Source organism: Garra rufa, chromosome 5 (assembly GCF_049309525.1).
Source record: "Garra rufa chromosome 5, GarRuf1.0, whole genome shotgun sequence".
NCBI classification, from domain to species: Eukaryota; Metazoa; Chordata; class Actinopteri; order Cypriniformes; family Cyprinidae; genus Garra; species Garra rufa.
In genome coordinates this window covers 9,151,947-9,176,450 of record NC_133365.1, presented here as the reverse complement: position 1 = coordinate 9,176,450, position 24,504 = coordinate 9,151,947, and the positions used below count along the sequence as shown (strand labels likewise).

The 24,504-nt window shown below is 37.4% G+C and overlaps 1 protein-coding gene across 2 annotated transcripts in view; it reads right to left on the bottom strand.

Annotated features, from left to right (window-relative positions):
* nup214 (nucleoporin 214) overlaps positions 1 to 24,504 on the bottom strand; it is a 58,106-nt gene that overhangs the window by 16,431 nt on the left and 17,171 nt on the right. For both annotated transcript variants that reach the window (XM_073840555.1, XM_073840556.1), the window contains exons 20-29: positions 24,403 to 24,488; positions 24,104 to 24,187; positions 22,442 to 22,714; positions 22,204 to 22,365; positions 18,709 to 18,811; positions 9,942 to 10,008; positions 9,677 to 9,755; positions 9,474 to 9,552; positions 5,021 to 5,073; positions 3,049 to 4,626 (exon numbers count right to left, since the gene is read on the bottom strand). In XM_073840555.1, coding sequence (XP_073696656.1) covers positions 3,049 to 4,626; positions 5,021 to 5,073; positions 9,474 to 9,552; positions 9,677 to 9,755; positions 9,942 to 10,008; positions 18,709 to 18,811; positions 22,204 to 22,365; positions 22,442 to 22,714; positions 24,104 to 24,187; positions 24,403 to 24,488 — 2,564 coding nt within the window. The remainder of the gene's footprint in view (positions 1 to 3,048; positions 4,627 to 5,020; positions 5,074 to 9,473; positions 9,553 to 9,676; positions 9,756 to 9,941; positions 10,009 to 18,708; positions 18,812 to 22,203; positions 22,366 to 22,441; positions 22,715 to 24,103; positions 24,188 to 24,402; positions 24,489 to 24,504) is intronic.

Below are 24,504 nucleotides of genomic sequence, written 5' to 3'. Positions count from 1 at the left end.
TGGAAACATGCTAAAAATGCTAGCAACATGCTAATAACTTGTTAATCATGTTGTAAACATGTTAATCATACTAGAAACATGCTATCAACACGATAATCATGCTAACAACAGCCTAGTGACATGATAATCACGCTGGCAACATGCTAAAAACGTGTTAATCATGTTGGAAACATGCTAGCAACATGCTAAACATGCTAGCAACATTCTAGTAACTTATTACATCTTAGTGACATGTTAATCATGCTAGTAATATGTTAATCATGCAGAAAACATGCTAATCAAGCTAGAAACATGTTAATCAAGTTAGTAACATGTTATCTATCTGAGACAGTATTGACTTCAAAAGACTCAAACTTTAAACTTTTAAAAATACTTTAAACTTCAAACTATTTCAGACTGAAAACCATCAAACTTAAAACTATTCAAACTTTCTGGTCTGGCTTTCTCAAGCCAAATTAAAGTTTGTCTAGACTTACTTTTTTATCTAGTTTTGACAAGTATTTTATAGAACAACTTACAATACTAATATAGTCTTAATTTATTCATTTTCAAATGTTAAAACATTGGACTTTCATTTTGGCGGAAAACAGCAGAGACACCTTTTCTTTTGTTGACAACAGACACAATTGATTTTCGTTACAAATTTGGGAAGATGTTGGCACGTGTTTTCGAATGCACTTTAATAGTGACACAGATATGCGTTCATATGGAGCAAAATTTACTGTGAACTGAGCCACTCTGAGATGCTGAAAACACTGGAGTATGAGCTGTTCACAGCTAAATGAACAGTGCTGTTTAATACACTTAAGCCTGGAGCATATTTGTTTAGCTTATTTTGGCAATTCATAAGCTGTGGTTCTCATTTCATTGCCTGTGCTTCCTTGCATAGTTTACATACAGTATCATGGTATCATCAAGACAACAACTGATGCATTCCTGGAGCTAAAACAGCAGAGCGTGGCACTAGAAAGGTCACAGGTTCAATTCCCAGGGAAAGCAATAACTGATAAAATAGGTACCTTGAATTCACTATAAGTCACTTTTAGGGCTGTCACTAACGATTATTTTTGGCAATCGAGTCAAAGTTGATTATTCTGATAATTAATCGAGTAATCGGATGATTATAATATTTTTTTTGTAGTTATAAAAATAGATCTAAGCAAACAATAGCCTTTAAAATAACTTAAAATACATATATGATAGCAATGATGCAATAATTAGTTCAAATAAAGTATCAGAAGCAAATAATCACGGTTTTACTGAACAAAACTGTTAAAATACATAATGATTTATAAACAATAGATCTATAGCACATGATAATAAATGACTGCAGAGGGCGCCAACAGCCTGACGATTGTTTTTACACTTTACTTCAAATGTCCACTTATCCTTTAATATTTCTTTACAACAGAAATGCTATAGCCACAGTAATTTTTTAAATATGTGGAAATCAAAACGTTCAAACTCAGAGCGAGGCTTTAAGCTTTAATTATGAAATTGCGATAAACAGTCAGCATATTGAGAAAGATTGATGCATTCTCCTGTGTTTGCATAGGTTTATAAATATTTACCTTACAAATCTGATGAAATGGCACACATTGAGTTCCCTGATAATCATTATACTAAATCCAAACTCGCAACAATATGAAGACATGGAGTTTGACACACTGTAAATCACAACAGTTTGTGAGGAGCAGCATTTACTGTGAACAGAGCCGCTCTGAGACGCAATTACTTAACCTACATGCATTAAAAAATGAAAGCGCATATTATACCAACATCGCATAAATATTTCTTTAATTGAATCCTTGTGATTGCAAATTTACAATAGCATTATGCTTTATTATTTTTAAACTGGCTTAATATATCATGCAGCCTTGGAAAACGGTTTAATAATGCGTTTCATAGATTTTTGTTTGTGGAATGCACCACTTCCAGTATTTTGACGGTTACTCAACACAGGCAAAATGCAAGGATCTTTTAAAATCGAGTACTCAAACTGAATTGATTGAACATAGTCGCTTAGACAATGGTGGAAAAGCATCTTTTGTTTTTGCAACCACAGAGGTAGAGCTGCACAACCATATGGATTTCACTATAATGCCTGTGTGGTAATTAAATTGCAAAAGTTTTCAATTAAATTAATTAAATACACAGCCTACTGCACGTGCTGCCGGCTTCACAGTGAGCAAACTGCAATTACACCAAGAAGCTCTGTTCTGTAATCTACATTATCAGGCTCATGTATAAATGTGGGACAATCCCTCTGGGGTTAAGAGTACTGATCTGGTGAAGGCTCAGGTCTCACTTCTAGTTAGGATCGTTCCTAGCCTTTCATCAGTAGTGGGGCACAATTCACTGAATGAACTGTTTGAATTAATCAAACAATGTGACACCTTTTTGCAAACCACTTTGACCAATTTAGGGTGTGTTCACACTGCTGTCATGTTTGGTTTGATTAAAACAAACTCTGGTGCGATTGATCTGTTAGTGCAGTTTATCTGAGTAAGTGTGAACGATGCAATCCGAACCTTGGTGCGGTCAGGTTGTGAACGTACGACTTTGGCTTTAAGTTCGGTATCTTTAGATTCACTGTCAAAATTGCCAATGTGAACGCTAAGCAGAACAGGACCAAATTTAACATTTTCCTATTTGGTCCGGACCAAATGAACCAAACAAATCGAACTACAACTGTGAACACAACCTTAATCAATAGCGAATAATTTACAAGTAGCTAGTTCTGCTTTTTAACAGTTGACAGAAAACAAACAAAATGATTGCTGAAATATTACCAGAGAAAGTGATTCTCAGGTTGGTATAAGGTAATCTCCACCATTAGACAAGGATTTAGCAGTAGTATTTCACTAAGGCCTGTACCTCTGTAAAAATGGTCTATCAAACAACTATAGAGCAAGTCTAATCCAGCAACTTCTCAGTTATCACCAGCCTTGTGGCCTTATCCACTACAACTGCATTATTTCTACACCCCTTTCTGTCGGAATTTGTAACAACAGACCACACTGACCAGTGCACATTATGAAAACCCACCTGATTGTTGTCCAAAGCCGAAACCAGAGGATGATGCTGTGGTGGTGTTGCTCCCAAACATAGATCCTTGGCCAAAGCCTGAGCTGGGCTGTCCAAACACAGGAGCGGCGCTCTGCCCAAAGAGCCCAGTGACAGTGCTGGGAGCAGGACTGGTGCCGCTGGCTCCGAAGGAGAAGGAACTGGCACTGTTGGTGCTAGAGGATCCAAACGGTCCTCCTCCTCCATTACTTGTGGCCGATGTGGTGGCAGCTGTGGCTGGCTGCCCAAAACCAGAACTTGAACTAAATGCTGATTGACCAAAATTGAAGCTGCTAGCAGAGCCGGTGGCTGCAGGCTGGCCGAAACCTGCACTGGGACTCTGTCCAAAGGCAGGTTTGCTAAAGCCAGAGGTGGCAGAATTGGCGCCAAAGACGTTAGATCCGAATGCTGTGTTCTGAACCACGGAAGTGGGTTGTCCAAAGACTGGGGTTGGGGTTGGTGTTGGAGCTGTGCTGGTGGTGATGGCTGCAGATGGGACGGAGGAGGCCACTGTAGCGACGACATTGGTAAGATTCATGGCTCCTGCTGTCAGACTGTCTGTGCCACTTGAAGGTGGGGCAAAGATTGAGCCTGGTTGGTCAGATGCTGGAGCTAAAGATGAGGTGGTTGCTGGTGTCTCTTGGGGTACAGGAGTAGCTATGGAAGTGCTGGTGGGCTCAGGGGGAGGAACAGAGACTGGCTCTGCTGCAGGAGGCTCGGAAATAGGCACCGGTATCTCAGATGGTGGGGTAACTGAGGGAGGTGGTGTAGGCGACACCCCAAGAGTTGGAGGAGTTGGGGGCTTGATGGAAGGAGCTGTAGTGGGCTCAGCACTGGTGGGAGCAGCGGCTTCAGTGACTGGTACGACTGATGGAGCATTTAAGGTTGGTGGTTTAGGACTGGGTTCTGCTGGAGGTTCCTTAGGTTCAGTTTCAGTGGAGGGAGCCGGCTCAATTAAAGTCGTTGTTTCTGGCTGGAGGGGCTTTGCTGGAAGAGTCTGCGTCTCTGACAGAGGTGCTTGCAGAAGACTGCCAAAAGAAGTGGTAGCTGTTGAAAAGGTAGACGTCGAGGGAATGGTGAAAGCTGGTTTTATTGAGGGAGTATTTCCTTCCTGCGGTTTAAAGGTGAATGAAGATGAGCCAAATCCTGGTGCTGGAGTCGTCTTTGGAGCCTCTGCTGCAGCGCCTGTTGATTCTGATGAACTTCCAGTTTCCGCAGCCTTGATTTGTGGCGAACCAAATGCAAATCCTGTAGATCCATTGCCAGGTTGTGCAAAGGAGAAACCCAAGGTGGTCTTTGGAGCTTCCTTTGCTTCTTCACTTTGGCCCACTCTTAAGCCAGAAAAGGAACCGAGAGTTTCTCCAGCACTGCCCTGGACTTTGGGAGCTTGAGGGAGTTTGGATGCCTCAGGAGGTGGTGTAGAGGAGCTTATGCTCTGTGCGGGAGATGGCAGTTTAGGAGAAAAGGAAAAAGGCTCCTCAGACCCCACAGGACCAAACGCCATCTTTGCTCCCGTGCTGCTTGCAAAAGAGAACTTGCCAGGTAGGGCAGAACTCTTTGCTATTTGGAAAAGTAGGGGAAACAAAAATAAATTTAATAAGAGAGGTGTGACCATCAAGCCATTGGCAACCTGCAGAGTTTCTCACATATTCTGCATTGGGGCTGAATTAAAATAAGAATTCTCTTGATTTTTAGTTTTTGCTCATGTTTTGTTATTTGAAATCATTTTAGGTCATCTTAAGGCCCAGTTGGAAGTTTGCTAAGGCCCCTTAGTGGGTCCCAGCCCCCGGTTGAGAACACTGGCTCTGAATTATGTGAAAAATTCTGCAGATTCTCATGGCATTGACTCCTGTGCCATTGGCATGGCATTTCTGACTAATATAGTGTTAAATATAAAATGAGTGAGTTCAAATGTTTGCATTTCTAAATGACGAGACACATATGGAGATGATACCTTGAGTGTTGTTGTTGTCCTGTGATTGAGAGGTGAAACTGAACCCTGATGACCTGTGAAACAACAAATAGCAGACTATGTCTAAACCACATACTGGAGTTCATATTTATATGCAAACAATATAAAGACATTAGACACGCTTAAAGGGGTCCTATTACGCTCCTTTACAAAGTCTTTATTTTGTTTTTGGGGTGTACTTGAACATGCTGTCATGCTTAGTTGTTCCAAAAAAAGGCTTTTTTTTTTTCACATAATTTACATTATTACAATAGCTTTCTCCCCAGGCTGGCACAAACGGCTCGATTAGTTCTGGGCTCCACCTTCCAAAAAACCAAACGTATTGTGATTGGTCAGCAGTCCCACTGCGTTGTGATTGGCAAACAGCGTAGACCGCGTTCCACCCTGCTGCACCCCTTCCCAAAGCAGCAAACTAGATTAAAGTGATTCTTACGTTTTAAATATGGATTTTTTTTTTTTTTTTACAAAACGGGAATCTACTGATTGCTTAATGAGCGGGAGAACAAACGCAGCGCGCTAACTCAAGAAAGATGGAGATGGACAAGGCACAGTTAGGCAGAGTTACATCTCTCGGTTGCATGGATGAAGCAAACCGTAGCACTAATCTAAAGGTAATAACAAACTTGCGCGTGCCTAATGTATAACACTCGTGTATATCATATATTAGGCACGCATAAGTCCGCTGTTGATTCAAAAACTATGCACGCTCTCTGGGCTCTGATCCCTATCGTTCCCTATCCCTAGTTGTCCAAATTATTGTCCTGTGAGTGTTTTATAATGGATGCTCATCCATAGAAGCGGAGTGAGGCTCGGTGTTTATGAGCATCAGGCGCGCACTGACAGTTCACTGATCGTGTCTTTGTCAAACCTTCACATCGATGTGTTTCAACAGATTCAGAATGTATTTGCTGTAGTTTGAATTCGTATGTTAATTTTTTAATGGATTCAAACAGTTGATATTCAGTCAGTAAAGTTCAAAGGGATACGTTTAGTGGTCTTTTGGCATCTCCCTGTTGTCCTGTTTGGTAAGGCAGGTTCAGTTATTTAAGAAAAAGTACTCTGAAGTTGTAAAGAATGTCTGAAGTAAGGATTTCAGGTGCTTTAAATCTATATGTATAATTTTAAAAAGTTAGAATTGAGCAGAGGTTTTCTTTAAAGGTTATAAGGTATATTTAAAGTTTTAATTTAAAGTTTTTTAGAGTTTTTTATAACACGCAGTAGAATAATAATAAGGCAAAACAGATGTTTTGGTTAATAAAAAGGGTTTAAAAATAAATACTTTCGTCTTTACTGCGGAAGTAAGTAAATAAAAAATTAGATAATAAATAAGAGGACATGTCAGGCATAGGGGGCTTTGCAAAATTGACCAGAAAAGGAGGAGGGCCCCGGAGTAAAAAAGGTTGGGAACCCCTGATATACTGAATCCACAGTTTATGCAGTGGTTGTGATGTTTAAAGTTTTATGGGATCATTTGCACTAAATGTTTTATATGGTCTTTTTTTTTTTTTTTTACTGTAACTTATTTATTTGTTTTTATTGCGCTTTAATTTGTAAAGTTGTTTCCCCAATTAAAAACAACCAGGTTGAGATTTATATCCCCTTGTCTTTTTTGAATAACACTATAACCCCCCACCAACCCCTGCTGTTCAAAAAAATAAAATAAAAAATAAACTCAGTAAATTTTAATCAGAGTAAATTTTTAAATGAGTTACTTTTTACTTTAACTTGAGTAGATTTTTTGACCAGTACTTTTACTTGTAATTAAGTAAAATTTTATTGAAGTAACAATACTTTTACTTGAGTAGCATATTTTTTTTACTCTTTCCACCTCAGATAACTTTGTAGATGTTTTTTATGCCCAAACATACACGCCACACACTGGCTAAAGTTCAAAAAGTGAAAAAGCATAATAGGACCCCTTTAATATTCCAGTACATCAGAAGTGCTCCTGAAGACGCACAAGAGCAAATCCGTATGAATAATATAGACTAGATCAAAACAAACATTCATAATAATCAACAACAGCCACGAAGACCTGTACCGAGTTTAACCCTTTAAGCCCTGTAAGGCATTTTTGCTTCCCTGAAGTTTTGTTTTATTTTTGAGTGACAAAAGTAATGACTCATATCTCCAAGACTATAGCAAGGAGAGTCAAAAGGTTGGTATCGTCTGATAGAAAACTAGTTTCATTTGGACATTCTCCTCCTGAGAAATAGCTGATAAAATGTAAGAAACATTTGTGTGCTCAATAGAAATTTTACATTTCTGTAATATTTGACATTGAATATCTCTGGACAGAAATAAAGTATGTGATGTTCCCCAACATGTTAGCTGTAACTGTTTCAAAATTGTGATGATAGCATGAAGTATCCAAAAGTTACAGCATTTTGGAACAAAAGAGGCCTTTTTGTTTAGCCCTGGACTCACTGATGGCATTTTAAAAACTTGTTTTCTGAGTGACATATACAAAAAATAATACCAAATGCCAAAACTTTACCAAGGAGAGACAAAAGGTAGGTATCCTTTGAAGAAATCTTTCTATATTTTAGAGAAAAAAAGTTCTTATGCTGAGAAATAGGTGATAAAATATAAGACAAATTTGTTTCAATTGCAATATCTCAGGAAAGAAATAATGTAGCAGAAAATTACTTTTTGGTGATGTTCCCGAACATGGGAGCTGTATGTGAATTAAAATTTAAGGTGATATAATGACATAATCAAAAGATAGAGCATTTGAAACCAAGGTAGCCTTTTTCTTGGCCCCTGACAGTTTTGAAATTGTTGTTTTCTGAGTGACATACACAGTATGTTAGATGTCACCATATGTCAGAAGTAATGCCTTAAGTTTAGTCAAAGCCCCAAACAATTATGTTTATTGTATTCTACTCTTTCAAATGACATATGACACATGACTATCTAAGCTGTATGATGTTTGACATTATTTTTTTGGTGCTGGGCAATGATTAACAGCAATTAATCCCATCCACAATAAAAGTTTGTGTACATAATGTGTGTGTACTGTGTATATTTTGTTTACACACACACACACACACACACACACACACACACACACACACACACACACACACACACACACACACATATATATATATATATATAAAAATACACACATGCACATATTTTTTCTTATATACTACGAAAAAATATGCTTTTGGTTTTAGTTCATTTGACAGATACTGTGTCAAAGCATAATGTTCCAAAACATGAAGACCTTTTATGTTAGAACAAGAAGTTTAAATAAATTCTAAAAACTACACTTCTTGTTTTTTTTCCCCCCGTTTCTTATCGTCATGTGACCACGGTAATATCTAGACAGTTTTGCTATTGCAATTTCACAATATTGATAATATCAATGCAAGATAAAATAGACAGAAACATGCTGGCTTTTACATTTTATATGTTCAATAAAGCTCTCCCAAATAATTTATTCACTTCATGGGTTTAGGTATTATTTACACATTAAAAACGCATTAGATAGTTTTGATTTTGGACTGATTGATTTTGGTTAAATTCCGCTATTGACAATGATGTGCCATTTTCCACAATCAGAGCATGTTTTATGAAATGACAAGCGTAAAAACCATGTAAAATCTATAACATATGCGCCTTTGGAGTTTTATGTGTTAAAACTTGACAATGAATATCTTTAGATCTAAAGGACAGATTATAGTAAGATTGGGCTCTTTTTTGGGAACATTTCTGAAAATAATGACGTGCGATTTTCCACAATCTATGCATGGTTTATGAAGTTATGTTTTTTTTTATTTTTTAATTAAGCTTATTGTGGTTTTATGTGTTATAACATCATAAGGAATATCCTTAGATCAAATTTGGGTCCTTTTTAATTGTGTGAATTTTGAAAATGATGATGTGCAATTTTCTACGATCTATGCATGGTTCATTAAGTTATTAACAAAGGCACAACATGAAAAGTACAGCTGTTTTTTTCTGTCGAGTCCTACGTGCACCTGTTGGGTTTTATGTGCTAAAACTCTATGAGCAATATCTTTGGATCAAATCTAATTATGGAAACATTTTTTCCATTCACCTGCAAATAACTCAGCACTACTATAGAGTTAATCAAATTGGCCACATGCATCGTAAAGGTCAGTCTCTAAGCTTTCAAATGATATTAATGTTTTGTTGATCAAGGCAAGGTTTTGAAAAAATATCATGAATATTTTAGTATGTGCCCGTATATGCTCCATCACAGAGGGACAACTCGGCACTCCTTAAGAGATGATCATTTATTAAATTACATTTATTGAAAAGCTGAGATTTTAAGCTTTGTTTTGTGTTATTCCATTCAGTGGTTGCTAAGTAAGTTGATTATGTATTTTTGTTGTGAGGGGGGTATACCGCCAGTGGGCTTAAAGTGTTAAGAGGGTCACTGTAATAATGTTGAGTAACTCACGAAGCAAATGAAAAGCCCTTTGAGTTCTTCTCACTGATGGATGAAGGTGCTCCTGCATCAAGTTTAGCAGCTGCACCACCTGCGTCAGCCAAACACAAACCAGTTTATTACTACAATCAAACCAGCATTACTCCACAGGTAATGGAGTATAAACTTTATACTTCACTATTTGTACTGCTCTGGGAACCTGAAGTCACACTCACCAAACACAAAACTGGATGATGTGGTCTGGGCTGGACCCGCCAGCGGCGCTGGAACCTTTAATACACCTTGAAATGAATTCTGCAAGTAAAAACAATGGTTACACCACACTGTAGATGCTTGCTCACTCTGGAGACTTTGTGCTTGTGTTGATTTGTAAGAGGAAATTCTTGTTACTAACACTGAAATCTCTTAAAAAGCAGTTTGACATTTCAATCAGCAGTAACTTTAGTGATTGGTGTTTGGAGCAGCTCATGTGTGACTCACTTTATTGGCCTCCACCGTTGCCAGAACCTGCTGAACCACCTGAGCCGCCGGTGCTGGAACAGATGCGCTACAGACACACATAAAACAGAGTCATGACTAGGTCTAAAATGATTAGTCAACATTAATGACAACATCAACAATAAACAGTTGTTGATAAATATTTTAGCTGTCGAACAGTCGTTTGATCTCATAAAACCTAATATAAGGGCCTGCAATAATGCTTTTTGAGCAGTGTGGGGCTGTAGCGCAAGACTGTAATTCATCCCTTTCAGATGCAATTCAAGAGAGGCTTACGAGAGTCAAAGCGTAAATACAGTGAAGTGATTATCTTTCTTTTTTATTAGTTAGAATATGTGTAACTCAACACTGACTAATTGTAAAAGCTGAATAACTGATCAAAGCATAATTGATTAATTGGTGAAATAATTGGCGATTATTCAGTTAATCTTTCCAATAATAGTTAGACAGATCGCTTCCGGCGTTTGCGTATTCTACGCCAGAGAGCGTACACATGTAACATGCCTGATGCTGGGCTCGTGCTCATGACAGTAGGATGTAGCTGTGTATCAAAGGTAAAAAAATGATATAAATACTGTTTAGTTTCTCGCAAAAACCGATCGTTTCGTGTCTTAGGACATCAATGTATCGTCACGAGCCGCAGGGTTTAATTTGGATTTGTCTGTGCATGTTTTTTTTTTTTTTTTACTTTTAAAGGTCTGGTGCACATCCACTGCCATTATTTGGCTGGTAGACTGCACCGGTTTTAGTTAAAAATCTTTGTTTGTGTTTTGCTGAAGAAACAAAGTCACCTACATCTTGGATGCCCTGGGGGTAAGCAGATAAACATCAAATTTTCATTTTTGGGTGAACTATCCCTTTAAGAACATGAGTGTTTTCAGGGGTTTTAGGACAAAATTGTCCTGGAAATGTTGTAATTTTCATTTATTTGTGATCAAAGAATTGCACAAGACAACCTGAAAATCCAAAAAGCACATACATTTAGAAAAACACTAACAAAACTCTCATGTTTATGTCTGCTAAATTGAAACTGATGCAATCTGAGAAAGTCGCATCAATCTCTCCTGTCTCATTATACCATTATCCATTTAGCCAGAGCAACAGAGGGAGTCCACGGACAGAAATCCAGAGTTAGGACATATGCAGATTTATTTTTTTCTTATATTATTTTTCATATTGCACATTCTTCCTATTTTAATTTTTGTTTTGAAAGTATGGTGAATAGTTTAAATAAATAGCCCATCTGAATTATATAACAATTAGGCTATCCATCTCAAAGTAGCCTACCAACATTTCATTAACAGTAGAAGTGAAATCTTATTGTAGTCTTTAAATCTGGGTACTTTCTTATTTTAAAATCAAGTTTGGTCCATCAGACTAACATGAAAGTCATGACTCATGCCACTGTATGCTTTTCTTTTTATTTTGTTTTCACTCACGATGTTCTAACTCGTTTTACGCATATTTGGCACCACCTATTGTTGTGGATGTATTATTGACATGTCAAAATCTAGACCCTGAATATAAGACAATCGTGTTTTTTCAGATGCATTAGAGAAATAAAAGAAAGAAAAAAAAACATTGTCTTATATATGGGTCAATACGGTATTACATCTGTGAGGCATACGTTTCTGCATGAGGGTGCTCTACACTGCAAAAAATGCTTTTTTTACTTCCTATTTTTTTTTGTCTTGTTTCTAGCCAAAATATCTGAAAATTCTTAAATCAAAAAGGATTTTCTAGACAAGTAAAAATTATTTTCTTGTTCTTGTTCAAGTCAAAATTAAGTGAGTTTTTGCTTAAAACAAGCAAGATAATCTGCCAATGGGGTAAGAAAAAAAAATCTTATTTCAAACAGAAAACAAGATTATTTTTCTTACCCCACTGGCAAATTATTTTGCTTGTTTCAAGCAAAAACGCACTCAATTTTGACTTGTTTTTTTTCTGAAAAATCCTTGAATTAAGAACAGATATTTTAGATATTTTGGCTGGAAACAAGACACAAAATCTAAGTAAGAATCGCATTTTTTGCACTGTACTTGCTGGTGTCTGAATCTGTGTTTTGCAAGCTCTAGCACGCTTGCTATTGGTTGGATGGAAAATGCGGCTAATGTGTGTCAAAGACCCATATTTACAGATGCATGGCTTTGTGTTTAGGAACGCTGGGATACATCTGAGCATTTGAACAAAAGAGGTCTGATGTTCTGTGTTCACGTTTGTTTTCCCTTCACGTCTGAGCCTGTGAACGTGATGCTCATGCAGCACAGGAAGTTCACGTGGAACGTGTCCTGCGGGCCGTTCAGGACAAATATCTGCCACCGTAGCGCCGGTGAGACAGACACAGAGTGAACAGGCAGAACAGCCGACGCTCATGTGACCACGATGAAGAAGAAGAGCGGTAACTAGAGCAGAGGAAGACGAGAGATGAGAATCTCTGCTTGAATCGCAGTGACCTCATTACAATGGTCACCTGACCTCTATATGGTGAACAAACCAAATGAACACAAATGTGTGTGTGTGAGGATGTTACCCATCTGTCTCTTTCAGCATCAGAATGAGACCTTAATACAGACAGAAAGAGACGCACACATGTATGCACTACACTAGTGTTTCAGCCTCTGTATGTTAACAATTTCTGACTGCTACGCCTCCTAGAGCTTTAACTCTACAAACTCCAAACTCAGCCCAGATCTTCAGACTGATCTGACTCCAGTTGTTATATATTTTCTAACTTATCCGACTTACTGTTTTCCTAAAAATGATGATTAAAACTGGGAAAACTTCCACAGACTTGCATTGACGGAATGTTCAAATGAGCAAACACTATTCAAACTCCAACTGCCAAAAATCCAATGAGACTCAATTAAGCTTCCTTCTATGTACTATATTTACTAATCCATTTAAACTCATCTATGCCTAGCAATTAGAATCATGTTAACAACATGCTAATCACGCTAGTAACTTGCTAATCATGCTAACAACAGGCTACTGATGCTAACGACTTTCTAATCATGCTAGCAACATGCTACTAACAGGCTAATCATGTTAGAAACATACTAGTCTCGCGTAGCCAGACCTTCAGACTGACGGCTGAAGGTCTGGAATTCATGGCAGCTTTCATTGGCCAAGGCCCACCCATAAGACTCTTTGATCGAGATGTCAAACAACCAATCACCGTTTGTTTCGTTCAGCGTCACGTTTTGGTGTGTGGAAATGCCCCCACAACAACAGACTGGCGTGCAACAAGTCAGTCATTGAAATAACCAGCATTGAAAGATAACGAAGAAGAGGGAGAACAAGCAGCGTTTGTTCGCGAACGTCGCAAATGTGTATAACAACAATGGCGTCTGCATAAGCACATTTTAGCAAAACGGCGAGTAAATCAGTCTGCGCTTTGTTTCCCGGCGGACCGAAAATAAACGCGACACTCGCCACATTCTAATCATGCTAGCTACATGCTAATCAGGTTAGAAACATGGTAATAATAACATGCTATCCAAATGCTAGCAACACACTATTGACATGTTGATCATGTTACAAACATGTTAGAATCATGCTAACAACATGCTAATCATGGTAGAAACATGGTAGCAACATGTTACCAACATGCTAATCATGCTAGATATATGCTAGATAAGTTAGAAACATGCTAGCAACATGCTATCTATCCATGTTTCCATCCATCCATCTGACAGACTGTATTGCCTTCAAAACATTAAATCTTTTAGCTTTAAATCTACTTTAAACTTCAATCTTTTTCGGACTGAAAACCATAACATTTATACAATTTCTAAAACTTTTAAAACTTAAACTTTTTCACACTTTCTGATCAATCTTTTTTTTTAAGCCAACTTAAAGTTTGTCTTGACAAACTTTATCTAGTTTCGTTTGCAACGGTACATATGAGTAACTTTTAGTAAAGGCATTAAAAGCTCACTTCCTTTCAATGACAGTAACTACATTAATTAAATTAAAGCTTTAATAATTGTTCTAATTGTACGATATCAACCAGCTTCAAAGAGATTGGGCATTTAAAGTATTGCACAAAAAAAACTGCAGTGCATTATAATGAACCGTTATCTGAGCAGAAATTTAGATAAAGGTTTATAAATTAAATAATCATGTGACAATGTTTGAATTACATGCAAACAATTTTTTGCATGCATTATAGAGCAGCTCCTTTTTGAAAAGCTAGTATACCTCATGCTACTTGTGCCCTCACTATGTTTGTCAGAAGGTTTCACCATACAGGAAATAAACGTGTGTTTGAAGTTTTAATTAAACCTAGTGTAAAAATGTCTGAGTATCTAGCATTCTGATCAAATAACGAATCAAGAAGACATGGAAGGTCAGGTTTAGAGTTTGATGCATTGTGATTCTGGCAGATGTATTTGATCATTGACATACTGCAGAAACAGTGTGACTACTGTTGTGGTCTGCAGCTATATCCATGTGTGTCTCTGTGTGTACACCTGTGTGCAGCCGCTGCCTCAGGCGGAGCAGCTCGAGCGTTAATAATACATGGGTCTGGGTTAAAGTTGCATGGGACACACTCTCATGTGCATTCACACACAGATGCTGCTCGCATGCAACACAACGCTCAGAAACACAGACATTAGATGCACCTTTACTGAGCTCGGACAGCACAAGCCATGCCATCAGCACAGGAAATGATGTCAAATTATATCACTCACAGCGCTGACCACAAACTCTCACATCCTGCTGTGTGTCAGCTAGTGGTGCAACGGATCACAAAACTCACGGTTCGGATCATATCACGGATTTGGAGTCACGGATCGGATCATTTTTCGGATCAGCAAAAAACAAACAAAACCAAAAAAATTTTTTTTTTCTTTTTTAATAATTACTGAATGCTACCTTTAAGTACTTCTAATCCACAGCAAAAACTACTAGCTGAACTAATAAAGTCAATTACAAAAATGACAAGTGTAGATTAATACAACATAAATTTACTAATAAAATCATTTACACTAGTATTCAGGTGCAGAAATTTAGTATTTAATTGTAAAATAACTAGTGCTTCTCACTGCAGGTATTTATAGGACGCTGTCTCTTTAAGGCCTAATGCACGTCTCTAATACTGGCACGCATCTTTCTCAGCTGTTTCGGTTCACTGAAGACATAACCGACTGTGTTTACCAGAATACCAAAACGGGTATTAAACATAACTTTGTATTTATGTTAAGAGAAGTTTTAAAGAGGAATCAATCTGTGAATCACGCAGTTTGAATCGCACGTCTCTCTCTGTCTCTCTCTCTCTCTCTCTGTGTGCGTGCTCGCTTCAGGTATGTGCGGCAGCGGTAAAAAAAAAAAAAAAAAAAAAAAAAAAAAAAGGAAGAAAGAAAGAAACAGCACGCGTGTTCTCTTTTGCTGCAGCAGTTTAAGTAGTTTGAATGGGTAAATTGGCAAGACAAAACATATGCAAATTATACACTTTTACTCTATGAAGGTTCAACTTAACAGGTAATCCGCGAACCACATGCGTACCGAACCGTGGGGTCCGGTCCGTACGGATCACGGATCATCTGCGATCCGTTGCACCCCTAGTGTCAGCACACAACACTGGCCAAAAAAAACAAAAAAACAAAACAAAAAAAGGACACACTTATAGGTCAAAACAACAACCTGAACTACCATGTTAATGCCAATTATAACAGTAACTGTAATGTTAATGATAATACATTATACTATAGGGCCGTTGAATGCTTGAATCTGATTGGCTGATGAACGTTCTAAGGTTTGCATTATTTTCAGGCAAACGCACTGCGGACGCAGTTCCAGGCAGCTCATGACCGCATTACATGTCTATATCACTTCGCCACATGATTTCAGTTATTTCAAAGGTCCTAAAATAGCAAAATAACCAAAACCCACAGCGATACTGGCCAAACAAATAAATACGGTAAACAATAGGATAACAATGACAGATTATCCACAAAATGATTCTGTATGGAAAGCACATACTCTATTTCTCCCCATCTTTCTCTCGTACAGACGCACACACACGTTAACATACGTGCTAATGTTGTTAGTGCTTCTCTGATGATTACCAACTTAAACAGCATGTAATTTTTCACAAGCGAGGTATCAACTGCACTGTTCCTAAAGAAAACGAACTTAAAGTTCCACTATAAGCAGATACGATGCCGCCGATCACTTTTGATAGATGCACAGACTCAGAGGGGCAGTAGCTCTCTCTTTCCATCTGTCTGCTTGTCTGTCTTGCTGCTTCCTAATTTGCCTATTTATACTATGCCCAAAAAGTATGTACCTTTTTGTGAAGAAAAAGTATACTTTTCAGTACATACTGCGCATCTCCACTCAAACACAGCGGTGTTTCATTTATAAATGAACATGCTTTTTAAACGAATCTAGTGAAATAATTCAATTTCTCATTCATAAAGACACTTGCTTTATTCCTGAACGAATCAAATGAATATGATATGATGTCTTGATTAAATCAGTGTCTTGCCGCCACCTGCTGGCAGATCTTTTCAAACTGTTTTCCTCTGAGAGCGCTTTACCAACTTCAGATGTTCAACTACACTGGTATTCTAGTGCAAGACAAGTTCCTAGACTACTGATGAATTTTTGCAGTGACTTAAATATCAGGTATGACTGACTTGTTTCACTTGTTGAACAGAATTCAGAAAAAGTTTTCAGAAATTACACAAAGTCTGTCCACATCTCTGTGGTTAGATCAGGGTGCTCAATAATGCATCTTTGACCTTCATTATGTATGTTTTGATTATACTGTGTTGTAAATAAAACACAATAATCTAAAACTCCATTCTTTGAATCTTCTCACATTGTTCCTTACCTAATAGTCATAGTCAGTCATTGAGGGGCCTTTAGGGGAGGGCTCTTTGTCTCTCAGGTGTGAATTGCTAAATATTCATGGTCATTGCCACTCCTATGCATATTCCCTTAGAATTACAAAACATGTTTTAGAAAATTTATATCTCGATATTTTCTCTGAACGAGTGAACGAGATGATTTTCACATAATTTGGTTAAAAAAAAATTCTAGCCTACCACATCCAATTATCAAAAGTCTTGTGAACAAATCTTCTGTATGTGTTTCATGGCCTTATTTCGGTGACTTCAAAACTTTAGTTTTTCACTAACCACACATGAACACCGTTTTCTCAAAAACACAAACATGTACATTCATGTTGCTTACATATTATTGTAGCCCAATTTGTGCTAATTACAATCTAATCGGATTTTAGTCATTAATATGTTCTTAAGATACTGAAAAAAGCACAAATGTCAGGGCACGTCAAAACTTTTTCAGGGCCCCAAAAGCCCTTGGAAGTCAGAGAGTTAAATCTTTAATATTTCTGTATTCAAAATATTTAAAACGTTAATCTCAACATGAATTTATGAATTGGATTGCACTCATGCCACCTCTGAGCCTCATTAAACATATGAAAAGGTAAAAACAAAGGTAAAAACAAAATTCCTAAAAGTCAAATATCACCTCGTAATGGGGAGGCAAATTTTTTATCAGATTTTTTGATTGTTGTTTAGAATGTGCTCCTGAAATCGACTGTGCTCCTAAATTTTTTAACAAGTGCTCCTAGTATACGTAGAGCCCTGGACATAAGTAATATTGGTAGCAGTGATGAATACCTTCAGTTATATATATACAATTTAACAAATATTAAAAATAGGCCTTCTATATGTTGTTCTTACATTAATTTGAAGATTGAGTGTGAAATTTATTCAATTTAAAAACTAAATGTTAGGTGGGATTCTTTATGATTAATTGCAATTAATTTAAGAAAAAAAATGATTCAGTAGCTATTTTTTTAATCTATTGACAGCATTAGTAATTACACAAATAAACATGTACTCACTGTAGGATAAGGGTTCGGTTTAGGGTTAATTTCTTACAATTACACATAAATCACTGTTATTACTATAGTAAGTACACATAAAAAAAGAATAAATCCACATAATAAACACACTAGCAACCCTTAAATCATATCCGGCGATGGCAGTCAGCTACCTGAGAGAAACACCAAACAGTAATGTGCTGTGATGGACAGATGTGTGGTCATGTGACCATGCAGTCCAGCAAATGTCAAATGCTGGTTTAATAATATTCAAAGCTATTCAAGCTTTAATCCTTTAACATGCATTTCTACATTTAACTGAGAGCCGCCGTCGCTCTCATAGGTCAACACACGTATCACGCATCCAGCTGCTGTTGTTCATCATGCAGCGCTGCAAATAAGAGTCTGAGTGAACGCGCTCGCAATTTGTGGTCTAAGCGCACCCCTGAGGGCAGATGAGCTCATGTGAAAGGTTAAAACAGGACGGGGTACACACGCACAGCCCATAATAAACACTCCAATCTGACCCTGACGACGGCCTCATTTTAGACAGAGAGAGAGGATTTCACTCACACACACACACACACACACACACACACACACACACACACACACACACACACACACACACACACACACACACACACACACACACACACACACACAGTCAGTGCAGCGAATGAACATCAGATTTGTTCTAAGCACATGCTTATGCTGTGCATAATGAGTGTGAGCAAATGAACTACTGCAGTTAAACAAAAACAACCCAGAATGATGCATACTGCATGCATTTTCAATCAGCACTTATGCAGAGCATCCATCAGTGCTTTATTCAGTGCGAAAGGCCTGTAATTCCCCTGCTGTGGTTGCAGTGTGATAGTCTCTCACCTGATGACGGTGGACACAGGTATGGGCGGACCTTTATCCTTCAGTTCCTGTACGTTCACTACCTGAGGAACTGTCTTGAGCGTGGACTCTGTCAGAGACGCTCCTAAAAAAAAAAAAAAGTCAGGAGGAGTGTAACAAACACGTGGATGCACATGCACAGCCCACAGCAGCAAATACATTACTCATGAAGGGATATTCTGACATTAAATAAATTTAGTACACATGTCAGATGTCTCATTTCTGATCACAATGACATCTGCATGTCCACGTGTTTTACAGCCTTCAATGTGAGCACCAGGAACAGTCAATAATAACTTAATTACATCATTACATAATGCTTTCGGGTGGTTGACATGTCACACATGTGACGCTATGACATTTTGAAGGCTATCATTAAGTCAACAAAACACCCAATGGTGTTGTACTACAAAGATGCATTTGCCATTTTCCATTTGAACTAAAGGAGGTTTTAAACGCACTACTTTAGAATGGCACAAAAAGGGACACATTATGTCTAAACCTAGCTTTTATTTAGAGTTGTACATGGAATATTAACACTTCATGTCACAACCCTGCACTAAATTAAGTAAAAATAATAATAGCAATTAAAGGAGAAGTTCACTTCAAGAAAAAACATTTACAGATAATGTACTCACCCTTTAGTCATCCAAGATGTTCATGTCTTTCTTTTTTTGAGGAAAACATTTCAGGATTTTTCTCCATATAGTGGACTTCTATGGTGCCCCGAGTGTGAACTTACAAAATGTAGTTTAAATGCACCTTCAAATGATCCCAAATGCAGTTATAAATGATCCCAATTGAGGAAGAAGGGTCTTATTTAGCAAAATTATCAGTTATTCTTATTTTTTTTAATTACAATTTATATACTTTTTAATTTCAAAATGCTTGTCTTGTCTTTCTCTGCCTGAACTAAAATGCCATCTAATTTTCTCCCTCAACTTCAAAATAGTCCTACAATGCTGTTTTACTTTTTTTGTTAAAGGAACACTCCACTTTTTTTGGAAATAGGCTCATTCTCCAACTCCCCCAGAGTTAATAAGTTGAGTTTTACCGTTTTGAAATCCATTCAGCCGTTCTCCTGTTCTGGCGATATCACTTTTAGCGTAGCTTAGCATAGATCATTGAATCCTATTAGACCAATAGCATCACGTTCAAAAATTACCAACGAGTTTCGATATTTGTCCTATTTAAAACTTGACTCTTCTGTAGTTATATAGTGTACTAAGACCGGTGGAAATGCAAAGCTTCAATTTTCTAGGCCAATAAGATTAGGAACTACACTTCCATTCCGGCGTAATAGACAAGGATGTTTGCTGCCGTAATAAGGCTGAAGCAGGAGCAGTAATACCACGCAGCACATGTGCAAATGCTAAACTAGCTGGGAACTCATTTCTGATAATACTCCACCTGCTTCGGCCATATTACTGCAGCAAACTTCCTTGGCTATTACGCCGGAATGGAAGTGTAGTTCCTAATCTTATCAGTCTAGAAACTCACAGCTTTGCATTTCCACCGGTCTTAGTACACGATATAACTACAGAAGAGTCAAGTTTTAAATACAACAAATATGGAAACTCGTTGGTCATTTTTGAACGCGATGCTATTGGTCTAATAGGATTCAATGATCTATGCTAAGCTATGCTAAAAGTGATATCGCCAGAACAGGAGAACGGCTGAATGGATTTCAAAACGGTAAAAATCAACTTATTAACTCGGAGGGAGTTGGAGAATGAGCCTATTTCCAAAAAAAGTGGAGTGTTCCTTTAAGGCTGTTTGATCTTCTTTGCATGTTCACTTTGCAAACACTGGGTCGGTACTTCTGCAGCGATGTAGGATGATTTTAAAATGATTGCTATTGCTATATTGAAGTTGAGGGAGAAAATAAGATGGGAGTTTTTTGACATATCCTAACCGTCTTGAACCGGAAAAAAAGTTCAGGCAGAGCAAGAAAATATGAGCGTTTGAGGTTAAAAAGTATATAAATTGTAATTTTATTAAAAAACAACAACTAATCTTTTTGCTAGATAAGACCCTTCTTCCTCGGCTGGGATTGTTTAGAGCTCTTTGAAGCTGCATTTTTGGAAGTTCAAAGTCGGGGCACCATAGAAGTCCATTATATGGAGAGAAATTCTGAAATGTTTTCCTCAAGAAACAATTTCTTTACGACTGAAGAAAGAAAGACATGAACATATATAAAACATTGTAATGTTTTTGAAAAAAAGCCTCTGCTGCTCACCAAGGCTGCACTTATTTGAATTCTGAATATTTTTGTTGAAATTGTGATACATTAAATTTTTTTTTAGGATTTTTTGCTGAATATAAATTTCAGAAGAACAGCATTTATGTGAACATGCTGTAGGTCCTATGTACAGTTTCTGTCGCCCCCTAGTGTACAAATGAGACTCAAAGAAACGAATAAACAGACATTGATTTAAATTCATTATCAAAAATTTAGTTCTAAGCAGTTTAAAATGACACAAACTAAAACCAAAATCATTTAAAATGTCACTTTGTTTTCATCTGTGAAATTAAAGCAAAGTGTGAATGGGGTGTAAATGTGGATTATGACACAGATCGGTGAAGTAGTGTGGTCATGATACCAAAATTTTGACTTTGATACTATACCTGACTAAAATGTTCACAATTAAGGCCCTATAAAATGTGTTATTTTTCTCAATTTTGATCAAATTCTGTGAATCATTGTATTAATTGTCTGGCTTCCATTTTAATCGTTTCATTACATTATAATAATCGAAACTATGTCTAATTAATTTATAAAGGTTACTTAGATTTTATAAAAAATTTTTGTTGTGTATTTACAATTTTCTTGTAAATAAATTCTCGTCAATTTTTTTCTGGTAAATCCAACTTACATATTGTTTTAACAATATTTTATTCGTAATAGTAGTGCTGTTGTTACATTAAGTAATATTTTTTTCAGGTCAAATCGAACTTTTATTTTGATGGGTTGCTGTGAAGATCTTTGGAAGTCTGTATATGATATGATAATGGTTTTTCTCTAGTAACAGTAAAACGCTAATGAAGTGACTCAGTTCTAGATATTGTTTATGTTTTTATGTACTCATATATTGAGTTGGCAGAGGCTGAAAACAGCGAGTGTCATGTGCACACAATATGTGTGTAGTAAACGAAACCGTACGTCTGTGCCATTCATTCATACAGAGATGCACACAATGTGCAAGATTCATATTTAAATTCTGTGATATTCCGTGTTATACAGTAAATTCCGTTTTTATGTCTGGATCCTGCAATTCCGTCTGCATTTTCTGCTTTGTGATTATCATAGGGTTCTAAATAAACAGTGATTTACTCAGGAAATATGGCTCTTATCAAAATGGATTCTTAAAGTACCAGTACTGGTAAAATGTGGAATCGTACTGTTTTTGAAAGCACGGTATCGCGATATCTTTTTACCGGCATACTGTAACACTACTGTGAAGGACGTGTTTGTACCTGGTTTCTGGCTGGTCATGTGTCTGCTGAGCGCGGCTCTTCCTGCAGCCTGAGGGGCGGGGATTGTACTGGGCGTGGTCTTCTCTGTGGGCGGAGCTCCATGCTTGACTGTTTTTGTGGCTAACGCTGTACTATCAGCACTGTCCATGTTTATCTTCGGAACTGCAACACATTCAAAAGATGTTGTAAAGACTGTTAACATCACCAAGAAAACGTTCAGGTGCGTTTTGAGCCTCACCAGGGCTGATGACGGGTATGGGGCCGCTCTGGACTCTGCTAAATGGACTGGACTGCATACCGAAGCCCGGCTGTATGGAGGGCGTCCGGACCACTGTAGGATGTCGCGGGATAGCATGCGTCATCACCGGGATTGGTGTCGGCTCGTCCTCTTCCTCGGCCACGGCCAGCGAGTCCTCGGGCTCCAGAGGCTGAGACAGAGACGAGCTGGAGCTCACCTCATCCAGATCCTCATAGAACTGAGGAGACAGGAAGGCCGACCGCGACAGGTTGGCTGAGAGACAGAGAGACACGTTGAGCTCTTCATGTATAATCACATATGTGACCCTGGACCACAAAACCAGTCATAAGGTTAAATTTGACAAAACTGAGATTTATACATCTTATGAAAGCTCAATAAATAAGCTTTCTATTGATGTATGGTTTGTTAGGATAGGACAATATTTGGCTGAGATACATCTATTTGAAATCAGAAATCTGAGGATGCAAAAAAAATCAAAAAGACTGAGAAAATCACCTTTAAAGTTGTCCAAATTAGGTTCTTAACAATGCATATTACTAATCAAAAATTACATTTTGATAGGTTTACAGTAGGAATTTTACAAAAAATCTTCATGGAACATGAACTTTACTTAATTTCTTAATGATTCTTGGCATAAAAGAAAAATCAAAAATTTTGACCCATGCAATGTATTTTTGGCTATTGCTACAAATATACCCCAGCGACTTAAGACTGGTTTTGTGGTCCAGGGTCACATATGAGAAACATATAGCAGTGTGCATGCGTGTATTGTCTACAATAAAATATAGTTGACGTCAAAAGTTTATATACACCTTGCAGAATCTGCAAAATGTGAATTATTTTACCAAAATAGGAGGGATCATACAAAATGCATGTGGTTTTTTTATTTAGTAGTGACCTGAATAATATATTTCACATAAAAGACGTTTACTTATAGTCTACAAGAGAAAATAGAAGTTAAATTTAATTGAAATGACTGAAGTTCACATACGCTTGATTTTTTTAATACTGTGTTTTTTCTTATTTTGCCAAAAAAAAAAAATTTTTTCATTTGGTACTGGTCTTCAGAAGCTAAAGAAGATATTTACATGTTTCCCAGAAGACAAAATAAGTTACATTTATTCTGATCTTCAAATTCAAAAAGTTGGCTCTTAATGCATAGTTTTTCCTTCTGAAGCATCAGTGAGCTTTTGAACCTTCTGTAATAATTCCCTCGGTTGTCCTCAGTGTGAAAAGATGGATCTCAAAATCATACAGTCATTCTTGGAAAGGGTTCCAATATACAAAAATGCTGAAAAAACATAATTTGTGTGACCTGAAGGATTTTTCAGGACAAACAAGGGACTCATGGAAAAAAAAAAAAGCTGTGGATCATTCAAACAACAACAACACAGAATTAAGAATCAAGCGTATGTAAACTTTCGAAAGAGGTAATTTTTATAAACTAATTTACTATTTTCTCTTGAGGACTATATGTAAACACCTTTTATGTGAAATATCTTATTGAGGGCAGTATTAAATAAAAAACATGAATTTTGTATGATCTCTCTTATTTTGGTAAAATATTTAACATTTTGCAGATAATGCAAGGTGTATGTAATCTTTTGACTTCAGCTTTATCTTATGGTTATGGTGACGTACCTGGAGCTGTGGAGCGCACCGGAGGAGTCTGTCGCTTTGACAGGAAGTTCCTCAGCTGAGACTGTTTGGCTGGGGTCATTTTAGCTGCGCACACCACACACACACACACACACACACACACACACACACACACACGTCAATTACAGATGCGTTCAGATTAACAATGCAGTGCAACTCATGTGTAAGCAGAAGTGGCTCGAATCTAATGACAAGAACAATCTCTTTCACTTTTGGACATTACATGCTGGACCAAACTGTGGTGAACAGCTCATGCATCAAAGAGGAACAAAAGCTCTTACATGGGGATTTTGCAGGAGCTTTGGGTGCGGTTTCCAGACTGGCCTTCAGAAGAGCATCCTTCAAACTCTCCAGTTCACTGTCCAGACTGTAAAACACACAGA